Raw genomic sequence first — 20,835 nt, 5'->3', positions numbered from 1 at the left:
TTTTGGCGAGATAACAGTTTTGGATTACATACAACTGTTTAAAACAATTCAGTCATATGAACGATTATGTACGATAATTATCATACATTAGACTAACCTCTTTGTCTCCTTCTATTCATCCCATCTTCTAGTTAAAAAAGTTGAAAAGTAAAAGAGAATGATAAAAGTATCATTATATTAATGCTATAGTCCTTGAATAAACATGTACAGCCATAAACAACCAAACAAAAAACAGCTGTTTTGGTATGAACGACCAAATCAAGATAACAACAGCTGTTTTGCTTGCATACCAACCATCGAACAATAGTAAATAATTACCATATATATATGTTACAAATGATGTTAACCCTTAATGGGTGGATAGCTTCTCAGTAGTAGTAATAACAGGTTTGGGGTGGTGGACGCATTGATCCTGTAGAGAAGCAATATTAAGCGCCATCGATTTGGAAAGAATCAGGCGGGGAAGAGGTGCCAATACTTCTATAGCCCATAAATTCACTAATGGGAACTTTTACAGTGACTAAAATCAAGAATCTGACGTTTCAGGACTTCAGTTCTGCTTCTGACTTCAAGGGGGACTGTACTGTATCTCCTTCTCATATGACGTCTTTTGGTAAATTTGCTCATAAATATACCAAGGGGTTGCTGTTGGCTTTTGTTCTTGTCTTTTACGATAGTATGTGGGTTGTAAATGTTATTTTGCAAAGAAAAGTGCAAAGAAATATTACAAAAAACATGTACAAAATAAGTTACTGAATCTTCGTTCTCGGTAAATTTACGTAAATATTTTTCAACAAATATGCTAAGAATTTATTACTAATTTTATTTCTTATCTGTTTTGATATTGTGTGAGCTGTAATTATAATTTTACAAAATAAAATAAAATTATTTATTAGAAAAAACATATTTGCATATCTTCCTCTTTTCATTGTTTTTTTTTTTTTTTTTAATAAACCCACCTCAAAGTTTACCCGGCCTGAGGAGCTCAATATTGATTTTTTACCCATCCACTATGGGTTAAGTAGAATAGAATAAGGGTATACAGTACTGTATACCCTTATTCGCTATGGAGAAAAGATCAGCAAGGAAAATATTCTGCTAAAGTTAAGCTGCAAGTTGTAGCTGAAGCTGAGAAAACAATGTTCAAGCTTCTAATGACTATAAATCATCGTGCATTGGCAACATGGATGAAACTCCCCTAAACTTTGTTGTGCCATCATACTTGACCATAAATAAAATTGGAGAGAAAACTTTTTCAATCAAAGTTACTGGGCATGAAAAAACACATTTAACTGCTGTTTTAATGTGTATGGCAGATGGGACGGAACTTTCCCTCCAGGGTTACCTTTATACAGAAATTGATGCCTAAACAAAAATTCCTGAATGATATCATCGTCCATGTTCATGAAAACATAAACAATGCAAATAGCACATGATTGCTATGTTTGCATTTTATAAAACAATAATACAAGAGAATACCATACTTACAATGTTTTTGGGTACAATGAAGTAAAGCATAACTTTTTCAGAGATCCATGGAAAAGATGCATGGCGACTGTCTGTATTTTACATTACAGTACTGTACTAATATGTGAACATGACATGCACCATTTTTATATCTCATGTATGATGCAGCCCCCTTAAAATTAGCTTCAAAATTAGGTCTTCAAAAGTCGCATGATATGCAAGTTGACCTATACACAGACGCTTTTGTAATTTAACAGTTGTCTTATTGTACATACTACAGATATGAGAGAAATTCATGAAAATTTACCATAATTTTTTACCTTGTCTTATCTAAAGGTCGTCTTATACATGGAAACATATGGTAACAATTACTGCCCAAGTGCTTACAACAACATTTGTTTAAAAAATACCTCACTCAAAATATATCATGATCATTAGAAAGATTGAATGAATGTAAGCTCTTAAATATTATATCAAAGAAAAAATTCTAAAATAATGTAATTACTTAAGACATACATACAAAAATATTTTAATAGACCAAGAACACCAATACAAAGTTAAAGAAAAAAAATCCTCAATTTGCAATTTACCAAGAGGACACCAAGCTGAATTTTTTTGTGCTTACTTAATGGAGATTGCAATGGTCCTGGAGTTAGTAGTAGATCATCTGCTGATGTCGTACTTTGATACAGATGATTTCCGCCCTCCCCTTCCATTTCATAACCAGCCTAGAGAAAATATTTTTGTAAACCAGCCCAAAACACTGATAAAAAATTAATGTCAAAATTACTGAACAGTCAGCTCTGAAGTATAATGAGCTAGATGAATGGACTTGGTAACAAAATACATACACTATTTACTTCAATACTTCTAGATACAAGCAAAACATAAACCATACAAGCATTTATGATATAAAAGGCTACATATACTGCTCCCATCCATTAAAAATAATTTTGAAATAAATCTGCAAAATATCCAACTTGAACATCTCAGCAGCAGCCTAATTTAGTAAACTGGCCTTTAAACAACTCTATTCATTTTTCTTTATGAAAAGGCTCTTAATTAGATTACGAAGTTACTTAACTATTTACTGCTCATAAACTAATTCAGCGTTAAGATCACCTAAAAAAAATGCTCTTCATTAAGTGCTGAAATAAATTCATTTTTGATAGTGTAGTGCTGTCGTTCTCAAGGATTACCTTTTCCATGGTCTATCTAGAGCTCCATGGTGACCAGACTAGTGTAAAAGAATTCTCTTAACTGGTCTTGTGGCTGGGTATTGTGTTATAATGATAAACATTATAACATGTGATAGAGTATAAATAGACTCAGGATAAGAGGGCACTTTCTATTATCCTCCGCAAACCCAAATTCATACCCAATTTACCTACGTCAAAACTGCAAGAAGAAGTTATGAGCATATTTACCATCATATTGTTGACATATGACCAAAATTTGACCAAGCCGCCATTCCCTTTCTGGTCGGTCAAGAAACAAGAGCTCGGAGAAGTCCATTCTTCACTTATTGATTCAGCTATGAGCACAATTTAAATTTCCAGCTAAAACTTTTTTAGTTTAGACTGTGGAACAATGATTTATTGTGCATGAAAAGTCATAATCACCTTATTTCGCCAGCACACGTCAGCGCTTTTTACAATTTATGAGTGTTATGGTAGCCCCTAGAATTTCTATTAATTTCATTAATGAGGTTAATGGAAACATATACAGGAAGTTGTATGCTAATCTCAGTGAGAAAATGCCTACAAGTGTTGCTGTTAATGAATTCAAGGTCAGCAGAGGCTGCTTTGAAAAATTCAGAAAACAAATGGGCATGTATGATGGGCCTACTTCAGGGATTAAGGGATTAAGGGAATGATGCAAAAAATTTGTGGAGAATTATCATCCCAGTTTTGCTGTGCGACAGGGGTCCAGTAACTCTCAAGCTGGTCCTACTGCCAGTAAAATACAAAGAGGGGAAGTAACCTCAGATAGTGCCAGTAAGAATTGAAGAGAAGTAAACCCAGATAGGTCGTTGATACCTGAAGTCCTGGAGGGAGATTCCCCTTCCAAACAATAACCACTCCTCCTCCCTCTCCCCTCCTCTCCATCTTCCATACGCTAATAAGCATTTTCCATAAAGGTAAGAGTGATGTTAAATGTTCATTTATTATTAATTTCATTGGTCATTTATGTTTATTTTTCATTGTTTTCTTTATGTAAAACTGTTCATTCCCCATAAAATGTATTTAAAAAAAATATTTTTGGGGGTCTGGAACGCATTTATTTGTATTTATATTATGAGAATATTTGTTTCGGTTTTTGTACATTTCAGATTTTGTGGAAGTTCCATAATGGATTATGTACAAAAACCGAGGTTCCACTGTACAGTGAAAATTACTCACCCAACACTGCTAGGTACCTAGTGCAGAAATCACAGACTTCATATATACCTGGCAATACCAGTATGTATGGAAGATATAGTTAGATTATTATATCAATCAATACCCAGAGCCTGGTCAAAAGTTCTAGGGAAACAATTTTTAAATTTCTCACGCATTTTGAGGACAAAATTCGTGATTTAACTATAGTATATAAGTTGTCACTTCCATTCTGTAGTCCTTTGCACTACAATGGTCCACTCTACAAGGGTTCCAATGACTTGGTCCCTGAACAAGGTGCTTACACTTCAATCAGCCCCTCAATTCAATGGACCTCATACAACCACAACTCTCAAGCTACAATATGCGATCTTCTTGACTGCATTAGCATCATGAGCTCGTATTAGCAAATTGGGCTCCCTTAGACAATGACAATACATCACCCAAACAGCTGACAATCAATTGTATTAATTATTATCCTCTGGCCTATCATTCCTGATCAAGAATGGGATTCCTTTAAGAAGGGAATCTCCTATTCTAAGTAAACTAGAATTAGCAGATTAACACTATGCCCAGTTCAAGCACTTAAGGTTTACCTAGAGGTCATGGCAGACATCCCAAAAGATCCGTTTTGTCCTACACTCTAGTAATAGTTGCCGTGAGCTTGAACAAATTCAACTACACTGTGTACTGGTAGGTGGCATGGATAGTCTAGACCCATAGGTGCTACAGAGGCAAACCACGGGTCTTCCCAACAGGCAGGTATGCTAACTATCACTGGGGAAGGTTTGACAATACTGCAATCATACCCAGCATGCTTAGGTAAGTCACCACAGAACTTCACCCTAAAAAATGTGAGTTCGCATTTAGTTGCTTGTTCTTTGCTACCAAATCTAAAGGTATTTGGAATAAAGAATATGTCCTTGAAACTAGTGACTTGATCCTACCCCAAAAAATGGTTCTGGGCTGTTGGGATCAAAATTCAAGCGCATTTCATCACCTGTCAATTTCTTTGTAAAGCTCCTTGAGGATGAGATAGCAACTACACTATTATAAAACAGGTTTTGATGAAGGGAAAATGACAAATTTTTAACCAAATTGTATTTTTCATAACTAACAAAAATGAGGTCTTAACATTAGGATAATACTAGCGCCAAGCTGGAAACCGATAAAATTAAAAATAAACTTGTGAGATCCAGGGACCATTGGCATCTATACCAGGTCACAGGGTAAGTAGTACCCAGAATGCCCTTGGGGTGCCATGACCTGACAGTTACTCTTCCAACCCAGTTTAGACAGCTAGAGGGGTGGTTAGAGGTAGGCCCTTATCTGTTAAGGCCTCAGGTTTGTTAGTTATGAAAAATACAAATTGGTTAAAAATGTGTCATTTGTTCATATACGAACCAAACCTTCGGTCTTAACATTAGGATAGACTTACTTATTGGTGGGAGGTAAGTCTCTATAACTGACAGGGAGTTTGCTACCTTTATCCATTTCCGAATAGTAGATGTATTCTACGACGATGGACTATTAATCCTTGAACCAAAGATATATGAGAACCTATTGGTTTCCCTCTCTGAGTGTTCCTACGATGTCATGGTTTATTACATTACGGGAGATGGAGAACTCTCCATTCTCATAAACCATTCCTGTCCCTTGTATCTGGATCTATTATCACCCCTCTCTCTCCCTATTATTGAGAGGAGTGTGTTGCTACTGAAAAGTATACTACACGCTAGATTATTATCTTTACAGTACGGTTGACCTCCTCACCTGCATCTAGTCCGTTCCAGCTCATGATGGTACTCTCCTTCATGCTGCCCGTAGATTAAGGAGTAGAAAGAAAGTAGTAAAGAAGAAAGACCAGTCATCTCATTCATTCTACTTTCATACCTTCATCTTAGACTAGACACAAACTGACCTGCCCAGGGGTACTAGATGAGCTATACCACTTGCTGGGCAGCCACCACTGGACCCAAGGAAAAAGTGTCCAAGGATCTATGGGCAACATCTTTTAAATAAAAAGAAGTGAAAGTTGTTTAGTGTTGCCAAATACCAGCTTACTTAAGAAGGACGAGATGCCTCGTCCTTCTTAAGTAAGCTCTTAGTACTCTGACGGGACACAGAAGCATTTCTTCCTTGTCATTGTCTACAAATTCTGCCAAAAAGGTATGGAAAAGGAGTTGAATCTGCCATCCACTACTGATGGGTTTTGTGTTTTGGCTATGAATTCTGGGACAAACTTGAATACCATAGACTTTCAACCTCTCAAATGCTTTACCACATATGACAGACCATGCAGTACCCCCACCCTTTTGGTTGAGGCTAGGGCCAATAAGAAGACTGTCTTCAGGGTCAAGCTCCTACCTGTGGACTGTCTTAATGGCTCTTAGGGGGGTTTTGTAAGACTACTCAGTACCATGGTCAAATCCCAATCTGGGGCTATTAGTTCCTTTGGAGAACAGGACTGCTCAAAACTCTTCATTAACATAGCCAACTCCCATAAAGACGAAATGTCCACACCTTCCATGCATAGGACCGAGGCTAGAGCAGCCCTGTACCCCTTTACAGCAGATATAGACATATGCCTTTCTGTCCTGAGATATATCAGAAAATCTGCTAACTGTTGAATAGTGGTTCCGAGTGGAGACAAGTTCCCTCTACGACACCAATCTCAGTATGCGGACCATTTTCCTTGGTAGACGCTGCAGATGACCTAATATTTCCTGTAATCTGTGTTGCTGCTTTCTGAGAAAAGCCTCTTGCTCGCAGGAGATACTTGACAGTCTCCACCCGTGAAGTGATAGGGACTTCACCGACTGGTGGTACCTCTCCACGTGCGGCTGACATAGTAGGTTGTTCCACAGAGGTAACTCTCTCGGCAAGTCTATTAGGAGTTCCAACAGATCTGGAAACCATTCTGCCTTCAGCCATAAAGGCGCTACCAGAGTCATTTTGGGGTTCTGAGACCGCATTACCTCATTCAGAGCCTGATGGATTTGACAAAATGGTGGAAATGCGTAAACATCCAGAATGTCCATGGGCGTTGTAGCAAATCTTCTGCTACTGCCTCTACGTCTGGGACTACTGAACCATACACTTCCAACTTTTTGTTGTACCTGGTTGAGAATAGGTCTATGATCGGCCTTTCCCACAACATGAGCATTCCGTCCACTACCTGTTGATGCAAAGACCACACCGTTCCAAGGATCTGATCCCTCAGGCTCAACTTGTCAGCCACTATGTTTCTTTTTCCTGGAATATATCCGGCCCTGATGTCTACTAAGTTCTCTACAGCCCACTGATGAAGTTGAACTGTCATCAAGTGCAACTGCTGAGATACGAGGCCTCCTTGTTTGTTTACGTAAGCTACTACTGTGGTGTTGTCTGACATCAATACCACTGATTGCCATTTCACCCTCCCCCGGAATTCCTGAAGCACCAGAAACGCTGCTTTTAACTCCAACACATTTATATGGAGTTCTCTGTCCTCGACACTCCATTTTGCTGAAATCATCAGCTCCTCCATGTGGGCTCCCCAACCTTCGAGTGACGCATCTGAGAACAGCAAGAGGTCCGGAGAGGGTTGCTAAAGGGGAACTCCCACTGTCAGATTGTTGTCCTGCACCCACCAAGTAGGTCTTTCCTCATATGGGTGATCTACCATTGGCGACCAAAACTCCTTCATTCTCCATCGCAGAGATTGAAGGTGTAGCCTCCCTTGTGGTACCAGCTTCTCCAAGGAAGTTAGAATTCCCAGTACAGCTTGAAACTGTCTTGCTGGCTATGTTTGTTTTTCCAGAAAGGCATTCACCACTTGTTTGCATTTCTCTACCCTCTGGTCTGCTGGGAACACTTTGGCTTTTACTGTGTCTATAATCATACCCAGATACACCAGCCATTGACTTAGATCCAACTTTGACTTCTCCTGATTCATCACAATGCCTAGGCTGTGACAAAACTGCAGAAGGGCAAACCTGTCTCGAAGTAATTTTTCTCTGGACTTTGCTATCACCAGCCAGTCATCTAGGTATCATATTAACATGCGCCCATGTCGACACGAGAGTGAATACTCTTATAAAAACTTGCGGAGACGTTGTCAACCCTAAATTGGAAAACTTTCTCTGCAAGACTGAAGCGGAGAAATTTCCTGGAAGACTGTTGGACTCGGATCTGAAAGTATGCGTCCTTCAAGTCTATTGTCAGCATCAAGTCCTTGACCCTGACTGCTTCTAGAACCATCTTTGGGGTCTCTATCCTGAATCTGGTTTTTCTTATAAACAGATTCAATGTTGACAGATCTATTACTGTCCTCCAATCCCCGTTGGCTTTGGGGACAAGGAAAATGCGGCTGTAAAACCACTTTGACGGAATCGATACTTGTTCCACAGCCCCTTTTTCCATCATCTTCCCTTCCTCTTGCAGAATAATGTCCTTCTGAGATTCCTGAGCATAAGCGAGGTGCGTTAATGGTTGTTCTGTCAGGGGTGGGGTTACTTCGAACGGAATATAATAACCAACTCTGAGAATATCCACCACCCCTAGCTCTGCTCCAAAGTCCTGCCACACCTTCCAGTGATTCGCTAGGCAACCCCCCACTGGTGTGGCTGAGTGATGAGAGGCGCCCATCCTATGGTCTTGAACCTCTCCCCCTTCCTCTATTGGGTCTATTGTGAAAGGGCCGATGAGCTAACTTCTTTGGGAAAGATGGTCTTGTTGCTCTATTAGAGATGTTATGTCTCACTGTCTTCTTACGAGGTATTTGCCGATGACTTACCTCAATCGGATTAGCTTGACTTCCAGATGTTTTTCCTAACTGCCTGCTGTACTAATCTGTCGTTAGTGTCCGTCCTTCTTCTATCTACTATAGCCTCTTCCAGTATGCCCTCTGATTATATTTCCTATGTTTCATCATTGGGGGGAAATAAACTTAAACGATCTATTCGATCTTAAGGAATTATCCCTTCCTGCAATCTGTGCATTTACGTGTTGTAAAACAGACTCCGCATGACTTGAGCAAGGTAATTCATAAGACACCAATGTATCCTTTTTCAATCCAACCATCATGTCGATCCCCAGAGGAAGCATACTAGCAGGTGCCTCCACGCTCCTCAAAAGGTTACTGAATTGACGAATCAAATCAATCACCTCCACATACGAAGCCAGAAACTCCTGGTTTTCTCCTTCCTCCGGTTCTAACGTATTGTGTTCAGCCACAGGAAGCTTCTCACTCCTACCTGCTGACAAACGTCAGCAGGTAGGAGTGCGTCATGGCCGTCCGACCCTACGACCGCAGCATCTTTGATCTCTGATGGCCGCTGAGGGCTCGATATCAAATAGTCAGTAGGAGAACAAGACTGCCTAACTCCTTCTCTGCTCACAGATCTAGAGCGAGAACCCCGCCTATATCTCCAAGATGAAGGCTCTCTCGAAAGCTAATTTCCTCTCTATCTCTATTAATATTGTCTCCAATGACCGTCGGGGAATTCGGCCTTGATCTCTCATCGAGTCGAACAACGCCTTCCACCAGCATTGAAAAAGAAACCCACAAAATCACTGTGTAACGTGTTTACTTCTAACTATTTACATTTAATTTTACTCCACACTCGAGTACTTTCAGCCCTATCTGTGGCCCATTTTCAAGAGATGTTTGGGTTGTCAGCCTGGGTCAAGGCCCAGCAGTCTTCTGGAACTTCTTCTCGTTGAGCTGTCATTTATGTGATGGCTGTTCTGGTTTCCTTGAGAGTTGCTAATCACCTTTTGTCGCTCTGATATCCTGAGCTTATGGCCAGTGGGATTAACCCTTGTGTAAGGGAGTGGTCACCAAAAGTTTGTTGGGCAGAAAACCTAATCTCTGAGCTTTAACATTAAAAGAAGCTAAGATTGACCCTGCTGACCTGGAGATTAGGTTTCCTGCCCAACAGACTTTTGGTGACCACACCCTTACCACAAGGGTTAATCCCATTGACCATCAGCTCAGGATATCAGAGCGACAAGAGGGGATTGGCAACTCTCAAGAAAACCAGAACAGCCTTGACCCAGGCTAACATCCCAAACATCTCTTGAAAATGGGTCACAGATAAGGCCTGAAAGTACTCGAGTGTGGGGTAAAATTAAATGTAAATACTTAGAAGTAAACACGTTACACATTGATTTTGTGGGTTTCTTTTTCAATCTTCAGAAGAAAACTGAAAGAAGTTTTTCTTTGGTTCCACCAGCATATTAGAAGAGGTTACCCACCCTTTATTATTCGACTTTTTAATGGGAGCTCTCTCATCCTTTCTCCGTATCTTAAAAGGTCCTACAGGAGACACTGGTATCTTTTATTTATTCCTTATTGAACTCTTCCCACTCATCGTTGATTTTACCAATGGCAGTGTAGTCTCTCTTAGGCTCTTTGTTGTCTCTGCTGGCATCTCCATGGCGGCCACTATCCCAGTGACCATCGATGCTTTCGCTCATTCAGACGTCTGTACGTGTAAACGACTTTGTCCGTTAGCGTTAAGCTTACCAGCCACTGTCTTCTTTACTTTGTTGCTGACCGGGATGTGACAGTCCTGGCTCGAAGATGAAGAAGAATTTACTCTTCTCCTCTTGGCCCAAAGATCAGTCACGAAGTCCCGTATCCTCCAACGCTTGACTGGTACACGCAGTGACATCATCGAACTTCGCGATGACGCCGAATAGAGGAAGAAGATGAAGAAGGAGATGATTCACGTCTTTTCTTTTTGTCTCTCTTATCTATCTTCTCCTCTAGAGCTTGTAATTTCTTCATGACTGTGTGTACCAACGAGTCAGAAAGCGTATTTGGCTCAAGAGGCAATGAATTAGATAGAGAAGCATAAAGCTGTGATGTCATCGCGTCTGCCATGTCAGTGTGTGACTCAGGTTGTGACGTCACCACTATTGTAGGGAGAGACTGAGGGGCTGCTGTTAGCAGCCCTGCGTGTGCTGCAAAACTACCTCCAACGTTCTGCATTGCCGGAAACATTGATGCTGTTGTCGTTGCTGCAACATTAGCTCCCATAAAGTGCAGGCCAGGGGGATGATGAACATTCAACGTTGTCGGGCCCTGGTGGAATCGCGACGCCATATAATGAGACGGCAACCCCTCCAAGGTTGGTACGCCTGGTAGGCCTAACGCCAACCACGTTCTTTCCATTCTCTGCACATCGGGAGCCCACACCTGTAACAAAGATGGGGATGCTCCCCCTCTCCCTGCTGGGAATGACGGAGCGTAATTATGCATAAAATCACCCAAAACCCCTCCTCGTGTTTCCGATAACAAATCCCTAGAAGAAACTGAAGGAGTATGGGAAATATCAAAAGCAGGCAACCAAACATATGAAGCAGTCTGGTGTATTGCTGATACAAAAGAAGCCGACGACGCTTGGTCATCCAAAGATGGCGTCGTCTCCTTTCTTTTGTACTGGCCCTTCCCATAAAACTTCATCCACTGTTCCACCAACCAACCATAACAAACTGAACAAGGATTAGTAATAGTAAATACGTTTTCTCTGCACCTACTACACATTGGATGTGGATCTGTAGACAACGATGTTAAAAATCTTGAAAAAGGAAACCCACTCACTCCAGGGCATTTCCTTTGTCTCTTCGAGAGCCTGAAGAAATTTCCATTGGTGAAGCAAAATTCTCCATCTCACAAAGTACACACACCTATCAGATCACACCCACACTGAGAACACCAAGAGAAAGAAAAAGTAAAAAGGGAAAAAATGAATAAAATCAGGCACACTAAAACTGGCTTTAAAACAGATAAAAAGTAATCACGTTCTATCTTAAAGGCGGTAGGAAAGTAACTGTCAGGTCACGGGACACCAAGGACATTTTGGGTACTACATACCCCGTGACCTGGTACAGTGGTACCTCGAGATACGAAATTAATCCGTTCCGAGGCGGCCTTCGTATCATGAGTTTTTCGTGTCTTGAACCGCATTTTACACGTAAAATGCCTAATCCGTTCCAAGCCCTACAAAAACACCCTAGTAAATTATATTTCCAGGCCTACAACACATGTTCTAGGGTTACGACGCCGATCCGACGGAAGAAATATGACTCCAAAAAGGCAAAATACTGTACATACTTGAGTAATATTCAACTGCACGTAATGTTCAACCCCATTTTTACTGCATATATTAGGACTTTAGCATATGTCCCTTAGCAATAAGCTGTTAGCGGTTGCTACTGTAGCCTAGTCTATGATTCTGACATCTAAACCTAAGAAGCTAAAAGCTTAAAATATGCCAATAAAATGTATAAATAATCAGTATGTACTCATTTCAAATAATTATTAATTAATCATTAACTATAATACACAAACAAACAAAAAAACCTTCCAATCGTTTGTTTACACTCAGCTCTTCCGAGACCGAATGAACACCAAGCAATCCCTTTTCCTAGGACACAGTAAACCCTAAATTTTCATTAGTATCTCTCTTCAACTAATGAAACTACCAAACAGTATAATAACCATTCATTTCTATTCATTATTCTATCTTTACCTAATGGAGATACCGAATTACTGACAGCTATAATGAAACATATACGTAACGTAATATTAAAATAGAAGAAGAATTCTAAAAAATACGTATTTGTTGGCTTTGATGATAGCAGTCTGATTTATTTTATATTTTATGATATCTAATTCACAATTTTTTTATTAAATGTATTGCATGTACTCATTTCAAATAATTATTAAGTAACCATTAACTATAATAAACAAAAAAAAAAAAAAGGTTCCAAACTTCTGTTTACATCCAGCACTTACGAGTATCGAACGATCGCCAAGCAATCACTTTTCCTAGTACACAGTAAGCCATAATTTTTCATTATCTCTCTTCAACTACTGAAACTACCAAACAGTATAATAACCATTAATTTCTATTCTTTATTCTATCTTTACCTAATGTTTTTTTTATTAAATGTATTGCGTGAATAAGTTTTTCAATTTACAACATCCTTTTACTAATAGAATACTTAAAGCACAAGGAGTAGATGCTGGCCAATAGGAGAGCAGGATCTTATGGGGTGACTAGCATCAGGAACCAATGGGAGAGCGGGAAGATGGTGGCGAGTTTACTAAGTTAGCGGCGCGGGAGTTTTAAAATATTTCTCGGTGGTCCGGGCGAATCTCAGGACTTTACAGCAACAACCTTTCGTAACTTGAGCAATTTTCGTATGTAGAGCCGTAAAATTTTTCATATTTCCTTTCGTATCTCGAGTTTTTTGTAAGTTGAGCCTTTCGTATGTCGAGGTACCACTGTATAGATGCCAATAGTCCCTGGATCTCACAAGCTTATTTTCAATTCTACCAGTTTCCAGCTTGGCGCTAGTATTATCCTAATGTTAAGACCAAAGGTTTGTTTTGTATATGAACAAACCTATTTTTGGTAGTTGCTTATGAGTCCTCAAAACCCTCCCACTTCCCTGATGAAAAGACATGGGATTTGGGTAAGGGATCATCTTGCACTAACCAACAGAAAGGAATGGCGGCTTGGTTGGATTTTGGTCGTAGGTAAACGATATGATGGTGCATATGCTCATAACCGCTTCTTGTTCTTGCGGTTATAACATAGGTAAACTGTGTATTAGCGTTTGCTGAGGATAATAGAAAGTGCCCTCTTATTCTGAGTCCATTTATATTCAATCAAGTTTTATAATGTTTATTATTATGACACAATACCCAGCCACAATACCAGTTAAGAGAATTCTTTGACATTTGTCTGGTCACCATGGAGCTCTAGCTAGACCATGGAAAGGGTAATCCTTGAGGATGAGACGACTACCAAAAATAGGTTTTTCCTACCAAAAAATAGGTTTTTCATACGTAAAAATCTGTTTATTGCTGCCATGAAATCAATATACAGAACAGGCACATATCCAGCAAATAACATGAAGTAGGGTGATGGGAAATTTTTGAGACATCAGAGTGCTTAGCCTGCTCGAGGCTATTTCCTTATTTTAATTAATGAATTCAACTAAAATTCTTACTTAGATCTCATATAAATTTAAGCAAGTTTCTTTCTGACAATAAGAATTTTCAAACTTTAATTAATTATTTCACTGTCCATTCTGAAACTGGACAAAATGATATTGCTGAAGTTGGCTGACAATTTAAGTAATACATTATTTGAAAAACAGTACTATTGCTAATCCTGAAAGACCACCTCAGAATACATCTGAACGTACCAGTGGCAAGGAATAATGGTATCCTAAGAGGAATATGCCAGGTGGTCTGGGCACATGCAGTGAGGTGTTTTAATTTCATGACCTAACAAACTGGTGCAACTGCAGAGCCATTTGCATAGATATAAGACTACGTATTCATGACTTGTGGGTTCATAATAAATAAACATTGTGTAGAATTCTAAAAGAGCCTTAAAACCTATACAGTGCATCCTCGACATACAGTGATCCGTTGTCGATTTCTGCCATAAGTCAGTTTTTCACTGTTAACAGCACTTGGCGCTGTAACTTGATGTTACAGAAGCATAAGCACAGTTAACTTGATGCTAAATCAAGTTAAGGAACTGTAAAACGTCGTTAACAGCACTGAAAAAGTGCTGTAAGAAAGAATCATTGTAAGTCAAGAGGACACACTGTATCATTACTAATACCCTTTACAAGGTAGAAGTATATTTCCTATGAGTACAAGCTGGAATCCCTAAAGTAAAAGTAGACCTTAAAAACATGTAACCCTTACCCTTGAATTAATTAATCCAGTATTTACAATAGAAGTTCTCAAGGTTTTGGCCAGAGATGGATATTAGTTATAAGAACTGCGTAACGTACGTTGTCCTCAGCAGTAATTAAACTAATAATTATGGCTGCAAATTGCATGCTTACAAGCAAGTCTTTACACAACATATATGGGTGAGGCTCTCGAGAATCACTTGACTCTGTTAGACTTTATTAAAAGCATCACATGCATGTTTTAAGTATTATTTGTAACTACTACGTATATTTTTTAAAGAAATGGAAACTTACACTCATTGATGTATACGGTCTCACTTCAGCTGGAGAAAGTACCCTCAGGCCACTGATGGAGTAATAATGATCAACATTAGATGGCTGTTTACAAATTGGTAATATAACTACTTAAATTTTGTTAATTCTACAACTATTTTTAAAACCATACAAATATTTCACAAGTAGTTTACAAAAAGTAGCAAACTTACAGATTCCATGGATCCATAGAAGCACTCATTGAACGATAAGTACGTCTATACTGGGATCTTGAACTTAAAGCCGCATTTTCACGTGCAACCACTTCTTCCAAAACTCGTCGTTGAACTTCTCGCTCAATAAGCAACGCTAGTCTGTTGAGAAAAAAAAATGGCATATATGATTAAGGGGGTTATGTGAAAGAACCAAAAATTAAAATTGTGAAAATTACTTTAGTGACCCTTAAATCACAGCTCCTGGCACTTTTCACCTGCATGTTGGGTAAAAAAATATTCTTAGCTATAATATGTATATTTACTGAAACTTTATAATACCTATCTGTTGAGAGCTCCAGTAAGATAATGGTTTGCAACCTATATAAATACATGCTATACTTTTTATTTTAAAAATATTTCCACTACTCCAGACAAAAATAAACAAATTAGATAAAATATTAATAAAATACCTGTCTTCTTGCAATAAAGATGAATCTAAAGGAAGATCAGTTGGTCTACCAAGCTCAAAAACTTGTTCTTGATCGTCTTGCAATCCCACGGCATTATCGCTTAATTCACTTCTCTTATTTCCAGGAATTTTGCTTATAACAGAAGGCTGATTCATCAGCTGGTCTTCAAGGTTACTATAGTGTTGCTTCAGAGCTTCTAGTTCACGTATCTAGAAAAAAATATAATATTTATACCTTTATCAGTTTACCTTACGTGTAATACAAGTACTACAGGCACTTGTCTGGCACCATAAAAGGCACCATAACGGGCTGAGTTCCAGTTATTGGCAATAATACAGTTATGGTGCCATAACATACCTAACAGCAGCATCACAATGGCTCTTATGGCGCCCGCAAGAGTGGAAACCCCCCCACAAAAAAAAAAAAAAAACCATGGACTGCCTTTTCTAGATACAATGATGGATGATGCAAAACTGATATGCATCACATACAGTTTCTAAGTTTTTACAGAAGGTATGATAAATGCAAAACAAACAAAAAAGTAAAAGTAAAAACAATGATAAGCAACATAACTGCCCAATAGGTGCAAGGATTTACACAAATTCTTTCCACTGTTCTCAATCCACACATTACATGAAAAATTCAACTTACTGAATCTACCTAATTTTATATCATTCAATATCCCAACTTCATAGCCATACAAATGAGTTTGTTCAACAATCCTTTCACAGAATCATAATGGCTTTCATAAACACTGTCAATCTCTTCCAAACACATAAAGGATACTGATATCAATATCAATCAAGGGCAGTAAACATTGTAAGCCAATTAACAAAATATTCATACACCTATAATGAAAGGGTTATGATGAAGAGGTAACTAAAAAGTAACTGAAGGATACTTGAAGACATGCCAGCTCTTGATAAACCAAAGAATAAGTTTAAAACCTCTAATCTCATGAGGCAGTAAAACTCCCTAGCAGGGGGATGTTTTGCTATGAACTATTACTTCATTAACCCTTAAACGCCGAAGCGGTAAAAATCAAAACCTCTCCCGAATGCCAGGGCCGGTTTGGAGTGAGCGCGGAAGCGGAAAAAATATTTTTTTCAAAAAATCACAGCGCGCTTAGTTTTGAAGATTAAGAGTTTATTTTTAGCTCCTTTTTTTGTCATTGCCTGAAGTTTAGTATGCAACCATCAGAAATGATAAAAATTATCATTATCATATATAAATAATGCGATATATGATAGCGCAAAAACGAAATTTCACATATAATTGTATTCAAATCGCGCTGTGCACAAAACGGTTAAAGGTAACAAGTTACTTTTTTTTTCGTTGTAATGTAAACTAAATTGCAATCTTTTTGATATATAACATATTGTAAAACGATAAAAGCAACACACACCGAGAAAATATTATCACAAAATGATGCATGAATTCGTAATGCGCGGACGTAAAAAAATATATTTTTTTAAAATTCACCATAAATCTAAATATTGTTATAGAGACTTCAAATTTGTTTCAAGATGAAGTTAAATGATGGAATATTACGATACTGTAAGAGTTTTAGCTTACAATTGCAGTTTTCGACCATTTCGGACGAGTTAAAGTTGACCAAATGTCAAAATTTTTTTATAATTTTTTTTTTATATGCAATTATTTCGGAAATTAGAAAAGCTACAACCTTCAAATATTTTTCCTTTTATTCTACATGAAATTGCGCACATTTTCATATATAAAACTCTATGAAATGCCTAATATGAAACGGAGCAAATTTTCCGAGAATGCGATGTACGCAATTCGGAGATTTATGGCGGAGAATCCGCGCGTGGAGGGAAGGAAAGTTTTTTTCATAAATTCACCATAAATTGAAATATTGTGCTAGAGACTTTCAATTTGTTGCAAAATGAAGGTAAATGATTGAATATTACTAAAATATACGAGTTTTAGCTTACAATTGCGTTTTTTGACCATTTCGGTAGAGTCAAAGTTGACCGAACATGGTTTTTTTCTATTTATCGTGATTTATATGCAAATATTTCAAAAATGAGAAAAGCTACAACCTTCAATTATTTTTCGTTGTATTCTACATGAAATTGTGCACGTTTTCATATAAAACTTTATTTAACGGCTAATTTAAAATGGTGCAAACATTACCACAATCGCACGAATGATTTTTTCGGAAGAGTACACACGGACGTAAGGAAAATGTTATTTTTTTCATAAATTCACCATAAATCGAAATACTGTGCTAGAGACTTCCAATTTGTTACAAAATGAAGGTAAATGATTGAATATTACTAAAATATAAGAGTTTTAGCTTACAATTGCGTTTTTTGACCATTTCGGTAGAGTCAAATTTGACCGAAGGTTGAAAATTTGTCACTTATAATTTTTTATATGAAAATATTTCAAAACTGATAAAAGCTACAACCATGGGTTGTTTTTAGTTGTATTTTGCATGAAATTGCGCACATTTCCATATATAAAACTTTATGTAACGGCTAATTTTAAAATGGTGCAAACATTACCACAATCACATGTATGATTTTTTTCGGAAGAGTTACCACGCGGACGTAAATTCACCATAAATCAAAATATTGTGCTAGAGACTTCCAATTTGTTGCAAAATTAAGGTAAATAGTTGAATATTACTACAATCTAAGCGTTTTAGCTTACAATTGCGTTTTTCAACCATTTCGGTAGAGTCAAAGTTGACCGAAGGTTGAAATTTTGGCACATCATTATTTATATGGAAATATTTCAAAACTGATAAAAGCTACAATCATGAGTATTTTTTAGTTGTATTCTAAATGAAATTGCGCACATTTTCATATATAATACTTCATGTAACGGATAATTTAAAATGGTGCAAAAATTATGTCAAAGTGACAAAATAATTTTTGAGATGTGTCACTGATACTTTTTAGTGCGATAAGAAAGAAATTCGCGCTTGCGTGCCTGCGTCACGATTGTAAACAAAACAACGCCTTGATCCGTGAACTCCCAGCATCCCCCAAGGCGCGTGATTCAAAAGTTTTCGGCTGGTAGGCCTATAAGTATTTTTCTGCGAATTTTAAATAAAACTTTTTTGAGTCGACGTATGGTACGTCCATACGGGGGACATTTTGACTCGACGTTTAATACGTCCATTCGGCGTTTAAGGGTTAATTCAAGATACTGACACATGGTCAATCTGCTTCAAATGAGTGCTAAGGAATACATGTAATTCAGAGTCTGCAATTTTCCTGAACGCAACAGACATATAGCTGATACCTGGTAACTGCAAGTATTTGAATCAAAAGAAACTAGGATGTATAAATCTTATCTAAATTATCAAGGGATGAAATGAATAGCACATATCTTTATGGTGTTTGCCTTTCCAAGAGCCAATGAAAGCCTTTCCAATATACTAGTATAATGTAAAAAAAAAAAAAATTGATAAAAAATATATCAAGGAAATTATATTATAAAGGAGTCACCATATTACTATATCAGTGTAAGCAGTTATAAATTCAAAATTTCAAATCAAAATGAAGACACGCCAGATTCTTTTCACTTCAGTTTTTTTGGGTAAAGGGTATAGCTAAAGATAAAAAATGCAGAAGAAATGACATACCTTTTCCTCCATGCTCATGTTCGACTTATCTTCATTTTCCCTCAATCTTATTAATACTTCTGCAGCTTTAGTAACATCAGCATCTGGTGATAGTAACACACTTGATTTGCATATATTTTCCAACCCAGGATGCCAAAGTAATGATTCACCCTCATCACTAACCAATCTAGTATCTCCTTCACAATCTGTGACTTCTGGGATATTGTCATTCTCTTTCCTAACCTCCTCTTCAAAAGCTATGCATGCATCAGCATTTCCATTTTTACTAGTTCTAAAATTATTATTTGCATTTGCCTCCACATTACAAACAATAGATTGCCTATTAAAATCTGATGCATTAGCAATAACAGCAGCAATGTTTGATTTAGTAAGTTCATTGTAATTACCTTCATAATCTTTTGGTAAGGCAACACAACTTTCCTTATTTTTATCATCAATATACATCATTCTTCTACACTCCTCTTTTCTAATTCCTTGACTAGATCTAAATTTAACAGGAGTAGAAGTAGCTGCCCCTTCTACTCCTGGAGAATCTTGTGAGTGGGGATGACCTCCTGTTTGGAGAATGGGAGATGTTGGGGACCCTTGTAAACCTAATATATCACAAGTATTACTATCACGAACTTTTGCTATTTGATTAAGATTTAGATTATTTTCACTAATATTTTCTGAACTGAGCACATCGCTTAAACACGCAACATCTTCAGTTTTACTGGCACTTGGAGATTTGTACACAGAAGAACACAAGTCATCATCTCTCTCAAAATGGGATATGCCCTCAATCACTCCGCAATCGCTTTTAGGCACTTTGGGCGGTAAATCACAGTTTCCCTGAGCAAAGGATCTACAAGTAGCACCCAGTCCTTCACCTTCTCTCATTTCAGAGAGAGACCTTTCAACTGGAAGGGGAGACCAAGGCGAGGTCAAGTCACGTATATCAGGAGACAAAACTGAGGTAGCTGTATAAAAGGTCTCGGAAGCAGGCGTGGAGTTACAACTTATGCCACCCCCTGGGTCTTCCTTTTCATTCAAGAGTGGTAATGTTAAACTTGACTTTCTCAGTGCATGACTGCATCCTCTTCCATCATCTAAGTGGCTGCCAAGAGGTGTAGTTGGTTGACTGTGTGTATGGAGACTTGTCTGAGTAGACATTTCACAAAGGTCAGTAGTTTCTGACAGTCTTGTCATCTGGTGGTAAAATATTTACAAATTACTATTTGAATTATGTGGTTCATATCACAGCAAGTCTATCATAAATATAAAAAATTTATCTCAGGTTTCATAAATGCAAACTTCTATTCCTTATGCTATAATTTCAAGTACGATGCAAGCTGAGTCACTAAGAGGCAAAGGAAGCTCTGCCTCCTTATCTTGTATGCATTCACCAGGTAAGGAAGAAACTGGAAGGGATGAAAGGTTCTTAAGCAAGGAATAAAACAAACACTTCACTGGGCTTGCAAATCAACTTGTCTGAAATGATACTATATTCAAACTGACAACCAAATCAAAATAAAATTACTATTAAGACAATTTAGTCAGTATCTGCACTCAAAGATGTGATACTACTAGTTGTGACCAGTACAACATAATCCTCTTACCTTTCCTAAACGTGAAACATTGCTACTTTCACACTGCTGTTTTTCTGTATCACCCTCCAACCTGGAAAACAAATATATGACAGTACAAGCAAAAAAAATAAAAAAATAAAATATAATCCTTCC

General features: G+C 37.8%; 1 protein-coding gene across 1 annotated transcript in view; it reads right to left on the bottom strand.

The window, feature by feature from the left end:
• The window catches only part of LOC135217066 (kinesin-like protein Klp98A), a gene marked incomplete in the record, with an annotated part of 164,516 nt that overhangs the window by 13,538 nt on the left and 130,143 nt on the right, over window positions 1–20,835 (bottom strand). The window contains 6 exon segments of the mRNA XM_064252747.1: window positions 2,093–2,195; window positions 14,853–14,904; window positions 15,044–15,184; window positions 15,496–15,704; window positions 19,115–20,302; window positions 20,713–20,773. Of these exon segments, the coding sequence (XP_064108817.1) occupies window positions 2,093–2,195; window positions 14,853–14,904; window positions 15,044–15,184; window positions 15,496–15,704; window positions 19,115–20,302; window positions 20,713–20,773 (1,754 nt within the window).

This window comes from Macrobrachium nipponense, chromosome 7, assembly GCF_015104395.2.
Source record: "Macrobrachium nipponense isolate FS-2020 chromosome 7, ASM1510439v2, whole genome shotgun sequence".
Taxonomy (NCBI): Eukaryota; Metazoa; Arthropoda; class Malacostraca; order Decapoda; family Palaemonidae; genus Macrobrachium; species Macrobrachium nipponense.
The sequence above is the reverse complement of the archived record's forward strand: the minus strand, read 5'-3'. Positions and strand labels throughout refer to the sequence as shown.